Here is a 14,687-nt window from a genome sequence, read left to right on the forward strand (position 1 = left end):
ATTGGTTGCTATGGACAATTAAGACAGATTTACCATTAAGCCTCATTCACACGTCAGTGTTTGGTCAGTGATTTTTATCAGTGATTGGTCTCATGCACACCACCGTTGTTTTGGTCCGCATCCAAGCCGCAGTTTTTGCGGCTTGTATACGGACCCATTTGCTTCAATGGGGCTGCAAAAGATGCGGACAGCACTCTGTATGCTGTCAGCATCCGTTGCTCTGTTACATGGCCCGACAAAAAAAATTATTGTATGTTTTGAGGACAAGAATAGCCATTTCTACGATCGATCCGCGGTTTGCGGACTGCAAAAAATGGAACATGGTCGTGTGCTTGAAGCCATTGTGAGCCAAAACCAGGATTGGAACCTCCACAGACATAACATATAAGGGTTAATGCACACAAACATATTTTCTTTTTCTGTGTCCATTCCGTTTTTGTTTTTTTTCGCGGACTGTATGCGGAACTATATATGTCGAAGAAACCGAAGAAAAAAAAAGTTACTCCATTTTCGTATGTCCGCATGTCTGTTCCGCAAAAAAATATAACATGTCTTAATATTTCCGCATAACGGACAAGGATAGGACTGTTTGATTAGGGGCCAGCTGTTCCGTTCTGCAAAATACGGAATGCAAACGGACGTCATCTGTATTTTTTGCGGTTTCGTTTTTTGCGGACCGCTAAATATATACGGTCGTGTGCATGAGGCCTAAGGGAAAGATCTGCACCTGTTCTGTGTTTAGACCTGCACCAAGATTTGGCTCACAGTCACTGATGGAAATCACTGACCCAACACTGAATGTGTGAATAAGGGCTCATGCACACAAACGTATTTTCTTTCCGTGGCCGTTAATTTTTTTTTCTTTGCGGCCCGTATACCGAACCATTCATTTTAATGGGTCCGCAAAAAAAACGTATGTTACTCCATGTGCATTCCGTTTCCGTATGTCCATAAAGGAATAGAACATGTCCTATTATTGTCTGCATTACGAACTAGGATAGGACTGTTCTATTGGGGGCCAGCTTTTCGATTCTGCAAAATACGGAATACACACGGATGTCATCCGTTTTTTGTGGATCCCAAAATACATACGGTCGTGTGCATGAGCCCTAAGGCATAAGGCAGTTTGATTTGGAGATGGAGGCGTCCTACTTTTTCGTGGGCCACCCTGTATAAATAATGTATGTGGGATATATTTCTGTAACATGGTCCTACAGAAATATATCCCATATACAGTATTTATATATGTTACATGTTATGAAGCTGCTTTTGTAGATTGTTTAGTTAAAGGGGTTTTCCTAGATTTTCATACTGATGACCTATTCTCAGGATAGCAGTAAAATGTAAGTAGAAGCAGCACTACACGGTCCTTGGTCGATGTAGAAATGCGATGCAACAGCCTCACCGTTGACCCTTGATCCAACAGGCCATATGATGAACGAAAAATAAGAATGGCACCGGCAGCATCTCACATCATCCAATTTTTATTGCGACCTCAAGACAAATACAGCAACGTTTCGGCTGAAACTCAGCCTTTGTCAAGCCTGTCAAAGCTTGACAAAGGCTGAGTTTCAGCCGAAACGTTGCTGTATTTGTCTTGAGGTTGCAATAAAATTTGGATGATGTGAGATGCTGCCGGTGCCATTCTTGTTTTTCTATTCTCAGGATAGGTCATCAGTGTCTGATAGGTGGGGATCCGACACCTGGGACCCCTGTCGATCAGCTGTTTGAGAAGGCAGTGGCGCTCGCTGTAGCGCCACGGCCTTCTCTTTTTTTTAGGCTGAGCGAAACATGTTTATCGGTCACGTGGCATGTGTCAAATGAATGGGGCTGAGTGCAAGACCAAGACTGCTGCTATACAGTGTACGGCACTGTGCTTGGTAAGCTGTGAGAAGGCTACGGCACTCGCAGGAACGCTGCTGCCTTCTCAAACAGCTAATCAGCGGTGGTCCCAGATGTCTGACTCCCACCGATCAGATACTGACAGCCAATACCTGAGGATAGGTCATCAGTATTGAAATAGTAAAACCATTTTAAGCTAAATTAGAAGAAATCTGTCAGCAGTTTTAACCACGCTTAACTGCTGGCAGCACTAGGTAAGGACTTGGGAGAGTGGGCCAAACATAAGTTTTGTCTTTTATTCCTGAATACATCCACATTGTGACCTTGGAGAACATAAGGCTGTCTGTTCAGAAAATAGTTTGGGGGAAGTAGCATTTAAAAACATAAACTGGGATTATGTTGAGATATTAGGGAGTAACAGAAGGCTTCCTGTAAGGGTACCAGATCTTAATAAATAAATCTAACTGGTGATGGCAGTTTTTGGTTGTCAGCAGTGAGCGTGAGAAATAACCGGGGAATATTCATTATTTAGATTGATCAGGTGTTTTGGTCACTTAGCCAAAGCCACACATTATGTGAACTCCAGCAATTTTGTTTGTGACAGTAGGTAAAAGGAAAATAAATAGTAGTAAATGGTCCTGAGCTGCTGAATACAAATAGATAGCAAGAAAATCCCAAAACCCAAGCAAATAGAAAGTTGAACACACAACCAACAGACCATGGAACCACAAATCCTAGGATGCACTCAAACAAATCCAATGGACAAGGATTCAAGACTTTGCGAAAAAATACACATAGCATTCTTTAAAATTCGGCAAAGAGGCAGAGAAAGAAAAGGTATTTAAAGTCTTATCAGTCAGAAAGCCCCTCACAGCAAACACCAGACTAAGCAAGTTGCTAAAAGAACCAGATTTAGATGTAAGGCAGTTGCCTCAAACAAAGTTAGTGAGCAACAGGCAAGAGAGACCTATCGTGCTGGCCAAAGGATCCTCCTGTATTTACTTAGAATGAGTAGGTTTTCCCCAGGGTATTTGCTTATCTTTAAAGGGCTTGCTAGGACTAGCATATTATGACCTAGCCTATATGATTGATGGGGGGCTGACTTCCAGCACCCTAATCGATCAGCCATTTTGGTGCCAGAACCAGGCACCATAACTACACAGCTGTGTACACAGTACATTGACTGTGCCTGGCTTTTGAAGTGATGTAGTAGCCAGGCACATCCACTACATAGTGTACAGAGCTGTGTAGTTTGGGTACTGGCTTTCAGTGCTGCAGATAGTAAAAACAGCTCATTGATGGTTATGCCATGCGTCGAACCCCCACCGTTTTTTTTTTAAATATATATTGATGACTTATCCTAATGATAGGTCATCGATAAGTAAATCCAAAAACAAAGTGATTTTTGAGGACCTACTATTTACAAAGAGCTATAACACTGTAGTCTGCGCATGCAAACCTTACCATAGACTTATCAACACTAGGCTTTTTGGTTCCATTTCCCTCATGTTTTTATTTTATTATTTTCCTGTTCTACATAATATACTATATGTAGTCAAAAATAATCAAAACAAATATTAAATATAGTATGTATAATGAATACCAGTACACGTAATACACATCATAACCATTTCATTATAGTGTTTACCCCCCCCCCCCCCTCCTTACTAGGCCATTCTTTAGCAATGGGCTTAACTGCAAAGTACTACATGTATTTGATATTATTTTTCACAGAACATCTTAGACCTTTCTTTTGTGCTATTAGATGAAGAATATCATATTTTAAAAAATATATATTTAAAAGGGTTTTCCGAGATTTTAATACTGATGACCTATTTCTTGGATAGGTCAACAGTATCTGAACGGTGGTGGTCTGACATCCAGGACCCTCGCCAATCAGTTGTTTGAGAAGGCACATGTACCCCTGTGAGCACCGTAGCCTTCTCGCAGCTCACCAAGCACAGCACAATACATATTCCATAAACCTGTAATTCCAGCTCACCTGGTTTGTAGTTGCTTCGCGTGCCCAGAACTAAAAGGTAGGTCCTTAAAGCATTCAAAAGAAAAAAAGGTTTCAGCACTACAATGCAGTTGCGTTGAGTCTTTCTCTTTATATAACGTAACAATAAACCATGTGGGAACAGATCCTTTCACCATGCGGTAGTTGACGCGTTTTGGACAACTGTCCTTAGTCGTAACAACTAAGAACAGTTGTCCGAAACGCGTCAACTACTGCATGGTGTAAGGATCTGTTCCCACATGGTTTATTGTTACGTGAAAAAAAGAAAGACTCAACGCAATTGCATTGTAGTGCTGGAACCTTTTTTTCTTTTGAGCACAATACATAGTATGAGGTCTGTGCTTGGTAATCCGCTCAGCCCCGTTCACATCTATGGGGTTGAGCTGTGCCTAGGCTATGTGACCGATGAATGTGTCTGTGAGAAGGCCGTGGCACTCACAGGAACACTGGTGCCTTATCAAAGAGCTGAATGGTGAGGGTCCCAGGAGTCCTAGGTATCCCGAGGATAGGTTACCAGTATTTAAAACTCTAAAAAAAAACCTTTCAGAAAACCTCTGAAAGTTTTGAAAAAATGTACACTTTCCCTTTCTTATAATCTCTTTTCTGTTACAAGTTTTCTAAAATGTTCGAAGGGGTTAATTTTCTAAGCTGAAATACATCTAAATTAGGCGTATTTCAGGCGCAGATGGCGGCTCAACGGTCAGTTGTGCGGCTATCTGCGTCTTCACACTGCTCGCACCAGTTCTAAAATTGTGGAATGGATGCAGAAGGCCCGCCTCATTTATCATTTTCTATGCCTGTTTTAGGCGTAGAAAATGGTCTAAATGTAAGACAGCTCGGAAGCCTGCACCTCTTCATAACTTTGGCGGAACCAAAGGGGCTTTATTAAGACCGGAGTCTAAAATGCCAGTCTTAAAGAGGACCTTACACTCGTATACAAACTAAAAACTAACTCTATCTGTGGGCAGAGCGGCGCCCAGGGGTCCCCCTGCACTTACTAGTATGCCTGGGCGCCGCTCCGTTCGCCCGGTATAGGCTCCGGTGTCTCAGATCCGTCTGTTGTACTGGACTGATTTTTTGTAGGAGGCGTGTCCCTTGCTGCAGCACTGGCCAATCGCAGCGCACAGCTCATAGCCAATGAAAAACCATTATATACGTTTGTATATTTTACATATACGGTCCGCTGTGCTATTGCTAAAACTAATAAATATATATATTTTTTTATGAATGAAAAAGGGGGGGAAATTTGTGTGTGGTGTGTGTACATGACTGTTGCTAAAACAAGTAACTATAGCTATAACTTTTAAATTTAAAATTTTCTTTATTTCATTTTTTATACATTTTTTACTTATTATTTTTTTTTTATTTTTTATGTATTTTTTTATGAAAAAAATAAATAAATATGAATTAACCCCTTCCTGCTACAGTTAATTCGCAGCCTGCAGGCTCACCGCTAATTTTACAGCCGACAGGGGACACTCTCACATTAGGAAATGGTGGATTTTTGCACCCTGCTACAATGCTTCGCAGAGAGACCGCTTCTGCTGGTCTCAGAGCTCCTTACTGTGACCGCAGCTGCCTAATGACATTGTGGTCACAGTGATCTGCATCACTATGGGGAGCTGGCAGATAGCAACGTAACTTAATGCTTTTATACGTTGGGTTTCGGTTAAGAGCTTACTGCCACGATGTATAAAGTTGTGCGGCGTTAGGCAAAAGGTTAAATAGGTTTTACATATTTGTATGCCGCTTCACTTCTTCCAAGTGAAGAGTCATTGAGTCATTTCACAGAAAACTAATGGGCTTCTCTCTTGAATGTCGACGCCAACAAGTTTATTAGGATCATTACTTTGCTTAGCATCGCCGCCCATGCTGCCATACTGTAATGTGCACCAGCAGAATTGCCTCATGTATGTCAGTGGGAAAATATCTACTTTGTAGATAAAGGATTTGTAGATTAAGATTTCTCTGCATGCATGACCACACTAATAACTCACCGCAGACACAGTACTGTGCTGCTTTCAAGTCACTTTCTAAATGAGCGTGCTGAGGCTAAATTAAATTTACAGCGACTGAATAATCGGCGGCACTTTAGAATTTCATTATATATTAATGGAATTGGAGATTGTCTTTAAACTCATTTCAATGAATTTTCAAGACAAGGTCTCATAGATGATGATGACAATGACTTACAATCCATTGATTTTTCTTTTTGCAAAGAGTAGACCGGGAAGTGGGATTTCTCTTTGTTTGTAAGGAAGGCAAGGTTACATGGTCTAGCTTGTTGCAGATTTCATACTGCCACAACTTTAGGCATTTTTGTCAGAGCACAATACTAAATAGATTATTTACTGTAATAATGGTCAGATTCTGTTTATCTAGTTCTAAATGGCAATTTTGAATCTGGTAATCTGTCCAGTTCTGCTGTTATTTGGAAACAGTTATGTATCATAGAAATTGCCTTGGTAAGGCTAATTTTACACCCGTGGTTAGGTATCCAGCAGGCTGTTGTGGCAGAGAAACAGCCTGATGGAGTTCACTAGATCTGGCCTAGCCAGATACCGCTGTGTTCACTGCCGGAACCCATTAACTATAATAGAATTGGGTGGGATCCAGCCAGTTTCCAGTATGAGCTCCGTGTTTCGGCTGGACAAAAAAACAATGCATGCACCAGTTTTTGTCCTTCTCAAATCCAGTGCTCATGCCAGAATCCAGACGAATCCCGCAAGAACCCATTATAGTCAATGGGTTCCGAATGAGCCCAGCCCTATCTGGCTATTGTGAACTCCAGCAGGCTATTCCTCTGCAGAAAAAGCCAGTCGGATACCTTACCACAAGTAACCTAAGCAATGTACAAAAATAAAGGACAGTAATTTGTATGATACATACATATTAAAATTTTATTTCCTGTTTTATTTTACCCATATTACACGTTATTGTCTCACAAGCAGCCATGTAAGTAACATCATGCCCATCATGATTTGAGTATGGAAGGGCCTACTCCCCTATCCCAGAAGGAACTCCCAGCTTCATATCAACCTCAAATCAGTATCTTTATTTACTTTCAGCTATTAAAAAGCTCTGGTCTTCTTAACTCTTTGAGACTGTTAAATCTCCTTTAGTTTTAGTTATCTCTAAACAAACATCAGAAATTGTCTGTTCTTTTCTGACAATAATGATGGAGAGAGTAGAAAAACATCCCAAACACACAGGTTCAGACTCATTGAGGAGAATTTATTAAAACCAGAGTTTCATATGTCGGTCTTAATCTCTTGTGCTGGCATCTGATGCGCATGCCTCTTAATAATTGTGGAGCATCTCAGGCAGTCTGTGCATCAAAACTAAAATCTACAGTACGCCAGCTAGGAGCTGGCATAGATTTCTGGTATGATATATGCCAATGTTCTGATTTCAGTTACCATAAATGTACCAAGCCATCTTGTCTTGTCTGCTCAAAAGATAAAAAAGTAGCAGACATTTGTGGCAAAATAGATAAAAAAGTAGCAGACATTTGTGGCAAAATAGATAAAAAAGTAGCAGACATTTGTGGCAAAATCGGTTTAACATATACGCCATGGGTATGCGTTAAATGTGGGATAAAATGTGATGTGAACACAGGATACTGAGGATTAGGGGTAATTTATTATGTATTCCAGATTGTTGGTTGGATAATTTGCAGTAGTTTGTAACTTGGTAATTCACTGAAGCGTAATTATATTTCTAATCAGCGTAATTACAGAACAGGTTCAGCAATTTGTTTTTATGCCTCTGGACCAAACACATACTGGGTATCTGGAAGCTGTGAAAGCCAGCTGGCATTTTTCTATTTCCTGCTTATTCTTTGGATTAAAAATTTCCTTATCAAAAAGAAACAACCTTGGTGTAATACATTTCCCCTAGTAAATTACTTCAGAGTACATTTCAGCTTTATTTTATATTAAATTATACGCTATTGCAGTACTATAAATGATTTATATGATCATGTGTGTAACTTGTATAAAACAATGATAACATTCAAGAATTAAGAACTTTTATTTTTGTACTTTGCTTTCACTGTGTGCATGTGAAATTAAAGGGACATTTCCATTAACATTTTTATCACATATTAACAGCCTATATGTGATTATTCTATGTAACTTTTATATTAAAAATGGGTAGATTTTTTTGGGGTTATAATTGCTTGACGTCAATGAATATATTCTACTTCCTGCTCTGGTTCTTTAACTTTTTCTTTGTTTGGACTTTTAGCACAGTTTTTGGTTCTTTAACCTTTTCTTTGTTTTGGACTTTTAGCACAGTTTTTGGTTCTTTAACCTTTTCTTTGTTTTGGACTTTTAGCACAGTTTTTGGTTCTTTAACTTTTTCTTTGTTTTGGACTTTTAGCACAGTTTTGCTTAAAAAGAATCTATCACTGCATTTCGGCACCCACAGCTAAAACTTCTGTTGTATTGCTTCGAGATTCTGAAGATATAATTACCTCTGTAAAACTCATCTTCTAATCACCACTGTAATCTTGTAATCATTCTTCCCCAATCCCCGAGTCCTGATAATTCCTCCTAATGAAGTGCACAAGCTCGAGAGTCCTGTTATACAAATAGGCAGTACTGAGGCCTCCCCATTTTATCTGATAACCATTCTAGCCAGGCCAGCAGCTTATGGTTATGAATGTTCAAGTGATGGGTCGTAGTGTAGGGAAGGAAAAGTGCTTTTAATGGATCAGAAAGTGTGTAAATCTTTGTTTTGGTGCTGCATGAACAAATTTAGGCTGTGTTCGTAACATGTTATGCTCTACTTGTAGTGTTTATACCAGGAAAAGCTCCTAGCACCTTCACTAAGTGTATCCATGGGGCTCCTTTTACCCGACAAAGGCCAAAATAGTGACAGTATGGCCTCTCTCTGTCCAGTATACTTCAGCACACCGTTTTACGTATAGAAAATCATGATGGACTACGAGTTTTTATGCAGAGGTATCCCACCAAAAATACTTTAGTTTTGCATAAGCGTCTATGGATGCTATGCCTATACAGTGTCATATATCAGACCCTTCCTATACATAGAGCAATACATTTGACAGAAGGCTCTAACTTGTGAGCAGAGCCTGGCCTGCACAAGCCGTAATGCATTGGTATATAAAGGTATACCAATGCATCATGATGACAACATTTTAAAGTAAAAGTTCAATAAAGTTATTAAAGTAATTACTAATGTATACATGAAAAAAAAAATATATAATTATTTTTAATAAAAACATGTGTAATTTATTTAGTCATAGAACAACATGTAAACTTATTAATACTCTCTTAATTGTTACATCTTATTAAATGTAAAATATAATTTACAGTTTTCAAGGAATAAAGGTAAGAAAAGCAAGAAAATAATGGAAGGTTAACTAGAACATTAATAATCTTCATTTATATAGCACCACCAATTAAGAGAGTACATGTATAAACCAAAAAATAGGCATTACAGAATTGCAAATGAAACAGTAGTAGTGATGGTTCCAGCCATCTTTGTACTAAATAGAGTAGTGCAGATGGAGCTTAGTTTTTTTTGGGGGGGGGGGGGGGGTAGTGTGGAGAAGAGACGGTTTAGGGAATATTATAAGATGTGTTTTTATAGAATGTGTAAAGCTAAGGAAGTTGGGAATTAATCTTATTCCCTGGGCAGGCCATTCCAGAGGGTACGTTAAGCTCAAGAGAAGTTTTGAAGACGGGAGTGAAAGGTACAAACTATGGAGGATGTTAATCTTAGGTCACTAACAGAACAGAGAGAATGAGTAGGGTGGTAGATGGAGATGAGGGAGGACATATATGGAGGTGCAGCACTGTGGAGAGCTTTGTGGGTGAGAACTGTATTCTGTGGTGGACGGGCAACCAGTGAAGTGACTGGCACAGGCTAGTAGCATCAGTGTAGCGGTTGGATGGATAGATGAGCCTGGCTGCAGCAGTTAGGACAGACTGAAGGGGGAGAGTTTAGTGAGAGGAAGACCATTAGTAATTAATTACAGCAAAGACAAGAATGAATCTAAGCAACAACAAGAGTTTTGGCCATTTTCACTGTGAGAAGAGGGTGGATTCTGGAGATGTTCTTCATGTATACAGACAGTGGGCATGCTGCCCAGGAGTTATGATAGTACCACAGACTAAAATTGAAATCTCAGGATTAGGTAGGTTAGTAGATGTGTGAAAGACAAAAAGTTCAGTCACTGGTCTTTCATAGTAGAGCTGAATTGATATCACACAATATAAGTTATGGTATATAAGTTTCATGTTAATTATTATGAAAAATTATGTAAAAAATGCAAAAATACAAGATCTCACACAGCAACATCCGTGAAAAAAATATAAAGTTATGGCTGTCTGAAACTAAAAAATCTAAGTCTTGAAGTCCAAAATCAGCCACATTCACTTCCATTTCTTCAAAGCCCATTTCCTCCACACTTATTATTTGTGAATTGATAAATCCAACAGACGTTACAAGTTGTGCTCATACTAAATAAACCCATACTCTTGTACCTTCTGCTTTACAGAACATCTGTACTTATTTATATGCTATCCTCGCCACTTTTCCAAAAAGGGGCCTGACAAGGACGTGGAAGGGGTGCGGACAACAGCAGAGACTTAAAATTTATCTTAATTTACACCAGTTTTCTGGTGAAAATGAAGCGAGAAATCTACGGCAGCTCTGAGCTCTTGTAGATTGCTATTACGTAGGCACACGGACTGCTGGAAGATAAGCCTAATTTAAGACAAGGCCTGCGCCTCATCATAAATTAGGTACATCCTCTGTCAGCACAAGGCAAATCAAGACCAGCACAGAAAGCAGCGGTCTTGATAAATCTCCCCCATATCGGGAATATTATAGAGAATATAATATATAATGTCAAATATACCCCAGATCGTCATTAGAACAGTTTTGGCTATCTGCCCCTCCATCTTGCCTTCTATAAAAGATGGAAGCGACATACTGTATATTACCTGCAAAGAACAATTCTAAAGTTCAGTGCTCTGCAATTTCTTGAAGGAAAACTCTATTATTTGACCACCACAGTTCCTCTGAATTCTATCATGAATCTGAAACATAGCCCTCATAGAAAAGATCAATTTATTTTCCCTGCTCTTTCTGCAAATCTCAGATCCTGAAAATCTAATAAAGGCTCAGGAGGAAGCAAATCCCCAGCAGAATGTTTAATTTTAATTCAGTGGAGAGGTTAAAAAAGTGACAATTTTCTTGTCTGGCACAGTGCCAGCCTGAGGAGAATAAGGCATTGCCACTCAGTGACTTTGATGTACAGTAGTACACTTGATTAGCATTATGTGTCCTTAAAGGGGTTGTCCAGGTTCAGAGCTGAACCTGGACATACCTCCATTTTCCCCCCGCCAGCCCCCCTGACATGAGCATCGGAGCAGTTCATGCTCCGATGCTCTCCTTTGCCCTGCGCTAAATCGCGCAGGGCAAAGGCATTTTTCTGAGTTCCGGTGACGTACCGGGCTCTCTATGGGGCTGACAGGCAGCCCGGTGACGTCACCGGCACTGATGGGCGGGATTTGGCTCTGCCCTAGCCAGTAAAACGGCTAGGGCAGAGCTAAAGCCCGCCCCTCAGAGCCGGTGACGTCACCGAACACACTGCTGGGCGGAAGTTACCACCCGGCAGTGTGTTATTGAAAACAAAAGAGCCCGTGCCCTGCGCGATCTAGCGCAGGGCACTGGAGCGCATCGGAGCATGAGATGCTCCGATGCCAGGCTCAGGAGGGCTGCCGGGGTGAAAATAAGGGTATGTCCGGGTTCAGCTCTGAACCCGGACAACCCCTTTAACTGCTATGGTACATCACAAAATAGAACCCTGCATGGACATTTGTTGTTTAGATTTCTGAGAGAAGCCGCTTTATTATTTCAGTATAATCTAGCTATAATTATTGTTTTATTTGTCTTTTTCATGTACATGCCTTTAATGGGGTTGTCCAGGTTCAGAGCAGAAAGATATCCTAGATTGTTAAAGGGGTTGTCCAGGTTCAGAGCAGAACCCGGACATACCCCCATTTTCACCCTGGCAGCCCCCCTGACTTGAGCATCGGAACAGTTCATGCTCCGATGCTCTCCTTTGCCCTGCGCTAAATCGCTAAGGGCAAAGGCATTTTCAAGAGTTCCGGTGACGTACCGGGCTCTCCATGGGGCTGCCAGGAAGCCCGGTGATGTCACTGGCACTGATGGGCGAGCTTTAACGCTGCCCTAGCCAGTAAAATGCACTAAAGCACGCCCATCAGAGCCGGTGACGTCACTGAACACTCTGCCGGGCGTAAGCTTCCGCCAGACATTGTGTTTTTGTAAACAAAAGAGCCCTTGTCCTGCGCGATCTATGAAATATGCTGTCTCGTCACTGATTAGCTATTCAAGTGAGACCATTTTCTGTATTCCTCAGACATTGCTACAGACAACACAGTTATTAAAAAGGTTGTCTGACATTATCAGAAGGGGTTAAGCTGCTATATCAGATTCACCCCATGGACAGATGTGTTTCTGGAATGAAGCATGACATTTTTTTTTTCTAATACCAGGCAGCCCCTTACATTTCCTCCTGATCCATTTAAAAAAAACGTTAGATACCAAAGTGGCATCTATTTTTTTTTTATTTTAGAACATTTTTATTACAGTTTATATTTTTATTGTTCAATAAAGGCCTAGGACTTCAGGTGCCATATTTATATGTAGTGTTGAGTTTTGCAGTGACCAGTCTGTACAAGTGAAAAACAGGAATGGTTTGGCTTTAAAGGGAAGCTGTCACCTCACTGAGCGTTTCTAAATGTTCATTGTGTTACCCTAAACATATACATTACACTTTTAATTTCATTTGCAGACTAATTAAATAAGTATTATGCATTTTTGTACTTCCCGTCTTTTATGCAAATTAGCATAAGAGTCATATCTTGTGTAACCAGAGAAGAGTCATATTTTCCAGCTCTGACTCATCTCAGGTTAATTTGCATATGTATCAAATCAGTTTTTTTACACAATAAAAGCACACAGAGCTATGGGGACTGGGTATTGCGGATGTGCTAGCGGCCATCTAGCAACCCATGTCCTCAGCTCTATACCCAAAATCCCGGTGACAGGTTCCCTTTAAGGGGTGTTCCAGGCTAATGAGATTGAAGAGCTATCCTCAGAATAAGTGATCAAAGAGTAGTGTTGTAGTGGCAGTTCCCGGTGTCTGTAGTAACCCAGCACGGCCACTACACTTTGCCTCTGGCTTAGTTTAAAGTGCTAGTTTCAGCAGGGAACAGCTGATCAATGGGGGTGCGGGACATTGGACCCCATCCAATTTGATATTGATCATCTATCCTGAGGATAATTCATTAATATCAGGAGTGCTGCAATGTCCTGCATGGACACCTGCAATTTGCGGACTGCACATCACAGATACTATAAGAGAAAATGCCTTTTCTTGTCCCCAATTGCTGACAAGAATAGGACATGTTACATTTTTTCAGGAACGGAATTGCGGATCCTGGAAATGCGGATTTGCATCCGTTCCAGCGCCATTGAAAGTGAATGGGTCCGCAAATTGCGGAACGAATGCGGACCCAAATTACGGACGTGTGAATGGACCCTTAGAGCGTGTCTCCCACATAGGGTTCTGTGGGACCCTGGTTTTATTTGTAGCCAAATTGGCCATGGGTTCCCCAGAAATAGCAGCAGCAAGTCTCCACTGGAAATGGGGGAAGGCAAAGCAGGCAACAAATCTATACCTGAACATTAAACTACACCTGAATTATGAAAATCTTTGTCCACGCCCACACATATCTAGGGAAACCTCAAGAACAGAGAGTTCCTCAAAGTAAAATGGTTGTTTATAGCTTATTCAATATTGAAATATACATATACACTGTCAGATGGATTTGTTTTAGACCAGGGATGCCCAACCTGCGGCCCTTCAGGTGTTGCAAAACTAAAAATATCAGCATGTCCGGACAGCCCATCAGTCTACAGCAGGGCATGGTGGGAGTTGTAGTTTTACAACAGCTGGAGGGCTGCAGGTTGGGCTTCCCTGTTTTAGACAATAATGTGGGAAGAACATTGTGATTATACTGTGACCAGATGTTCATGTATATGTCAAGCTAATTGTTTTTGTATCTCTTTCAATGCAGGTATTTATGAGCCGACATTTCTTGTACAACTGCAGTGAACCTACCCTGGATGTAAAAATTGCCTTTTGTCAGGTGTGTGTTCCTTACAGGTAAAACAAGGTACCGTATGAATTTGTACTTCCATGTTTCTTTCCAGATATTCACATTGTCATTTCAGTTTCCTATTTCCATTTGTGTGACAGTCAGTGTTGTATTGCAATGCAGGTTACATGCCATGTTTTTCTGGTTATAAGAAATTATTACAAAGGAGTGAACTGTAACATAATGCTAAAATGACCGACAGATAAGTAAATGCAACATAAGCTTTTTGTGTGTTTAGAATAACATTCATTCTATGGCATCGCCAAGTAAATATGCCCCCATAAGCATGGTGAAAGTCTAAACATGGTGTATTCCCATGTATTGGATAGACCTCCTTCGATGGGAAAGTGTCATGTACTTACCCGTCTGCTCTCCAGCCCTAGCAGGGAATCAGGCTATTTAAACAGACAGCTGCTGGTCACAGTTGCCTGTGATTGGTATTCTTTCCTCACTCTGGATAGCTGATATTTTGCCTGTGTCTCTGACATTGCCTCTGAATATTGATTTTGCCTCTCACGTGACCTCCTGGTATTTGACTGATTGTTATTTGAACTTTTTTCATATTGGGCACTGTTAGGTATTAGACTCTGCTAGCTCGTGAC

General features: G+C 40.7%; 1 protein-coding gene across 4 annotated transcripts in view; it reads left to right on the forward strand.

Moving 5' to 3' along the window:
• The first annotated feature begins 14,010 nt into the window (after nt 1–14,010).
• MAPK10 (mitogen-activated protein kinase 10) overlaps nt 14,011–14,687 on the forward strand; it is a 162,203-nt gene continuing 161,526 nt past the window's right edge. For all 4 annotated transcript variants that reach the window (XM_044278117.1, XM_044278090.1, XM_044278100.1 and 1 more), the window contains exon 1: nt 14,011–14,076. In XM_044278117.1, coding sequence (XP_044134052.1) covers nt 14,011–14,076 — 66 coding nt within the window. The remainder of the gene's footprint in view (nt 14,077–14,687) is intronic.

This window comes from Bufo gargarizans, chromosome 1 (genome assembly GCF_014858855.1).
Source record: "Bufo gargarizans isolate SCDJY-AF-19 chromosome 1, ASM1485885v1, whole genome shotgun sequence".
Taxonomy (NCBI): Eukaryota; Metazoa; Chordata; class Amphibia; order Anura; family Bufonidae; genus Bufo; species Bufo gargarizans.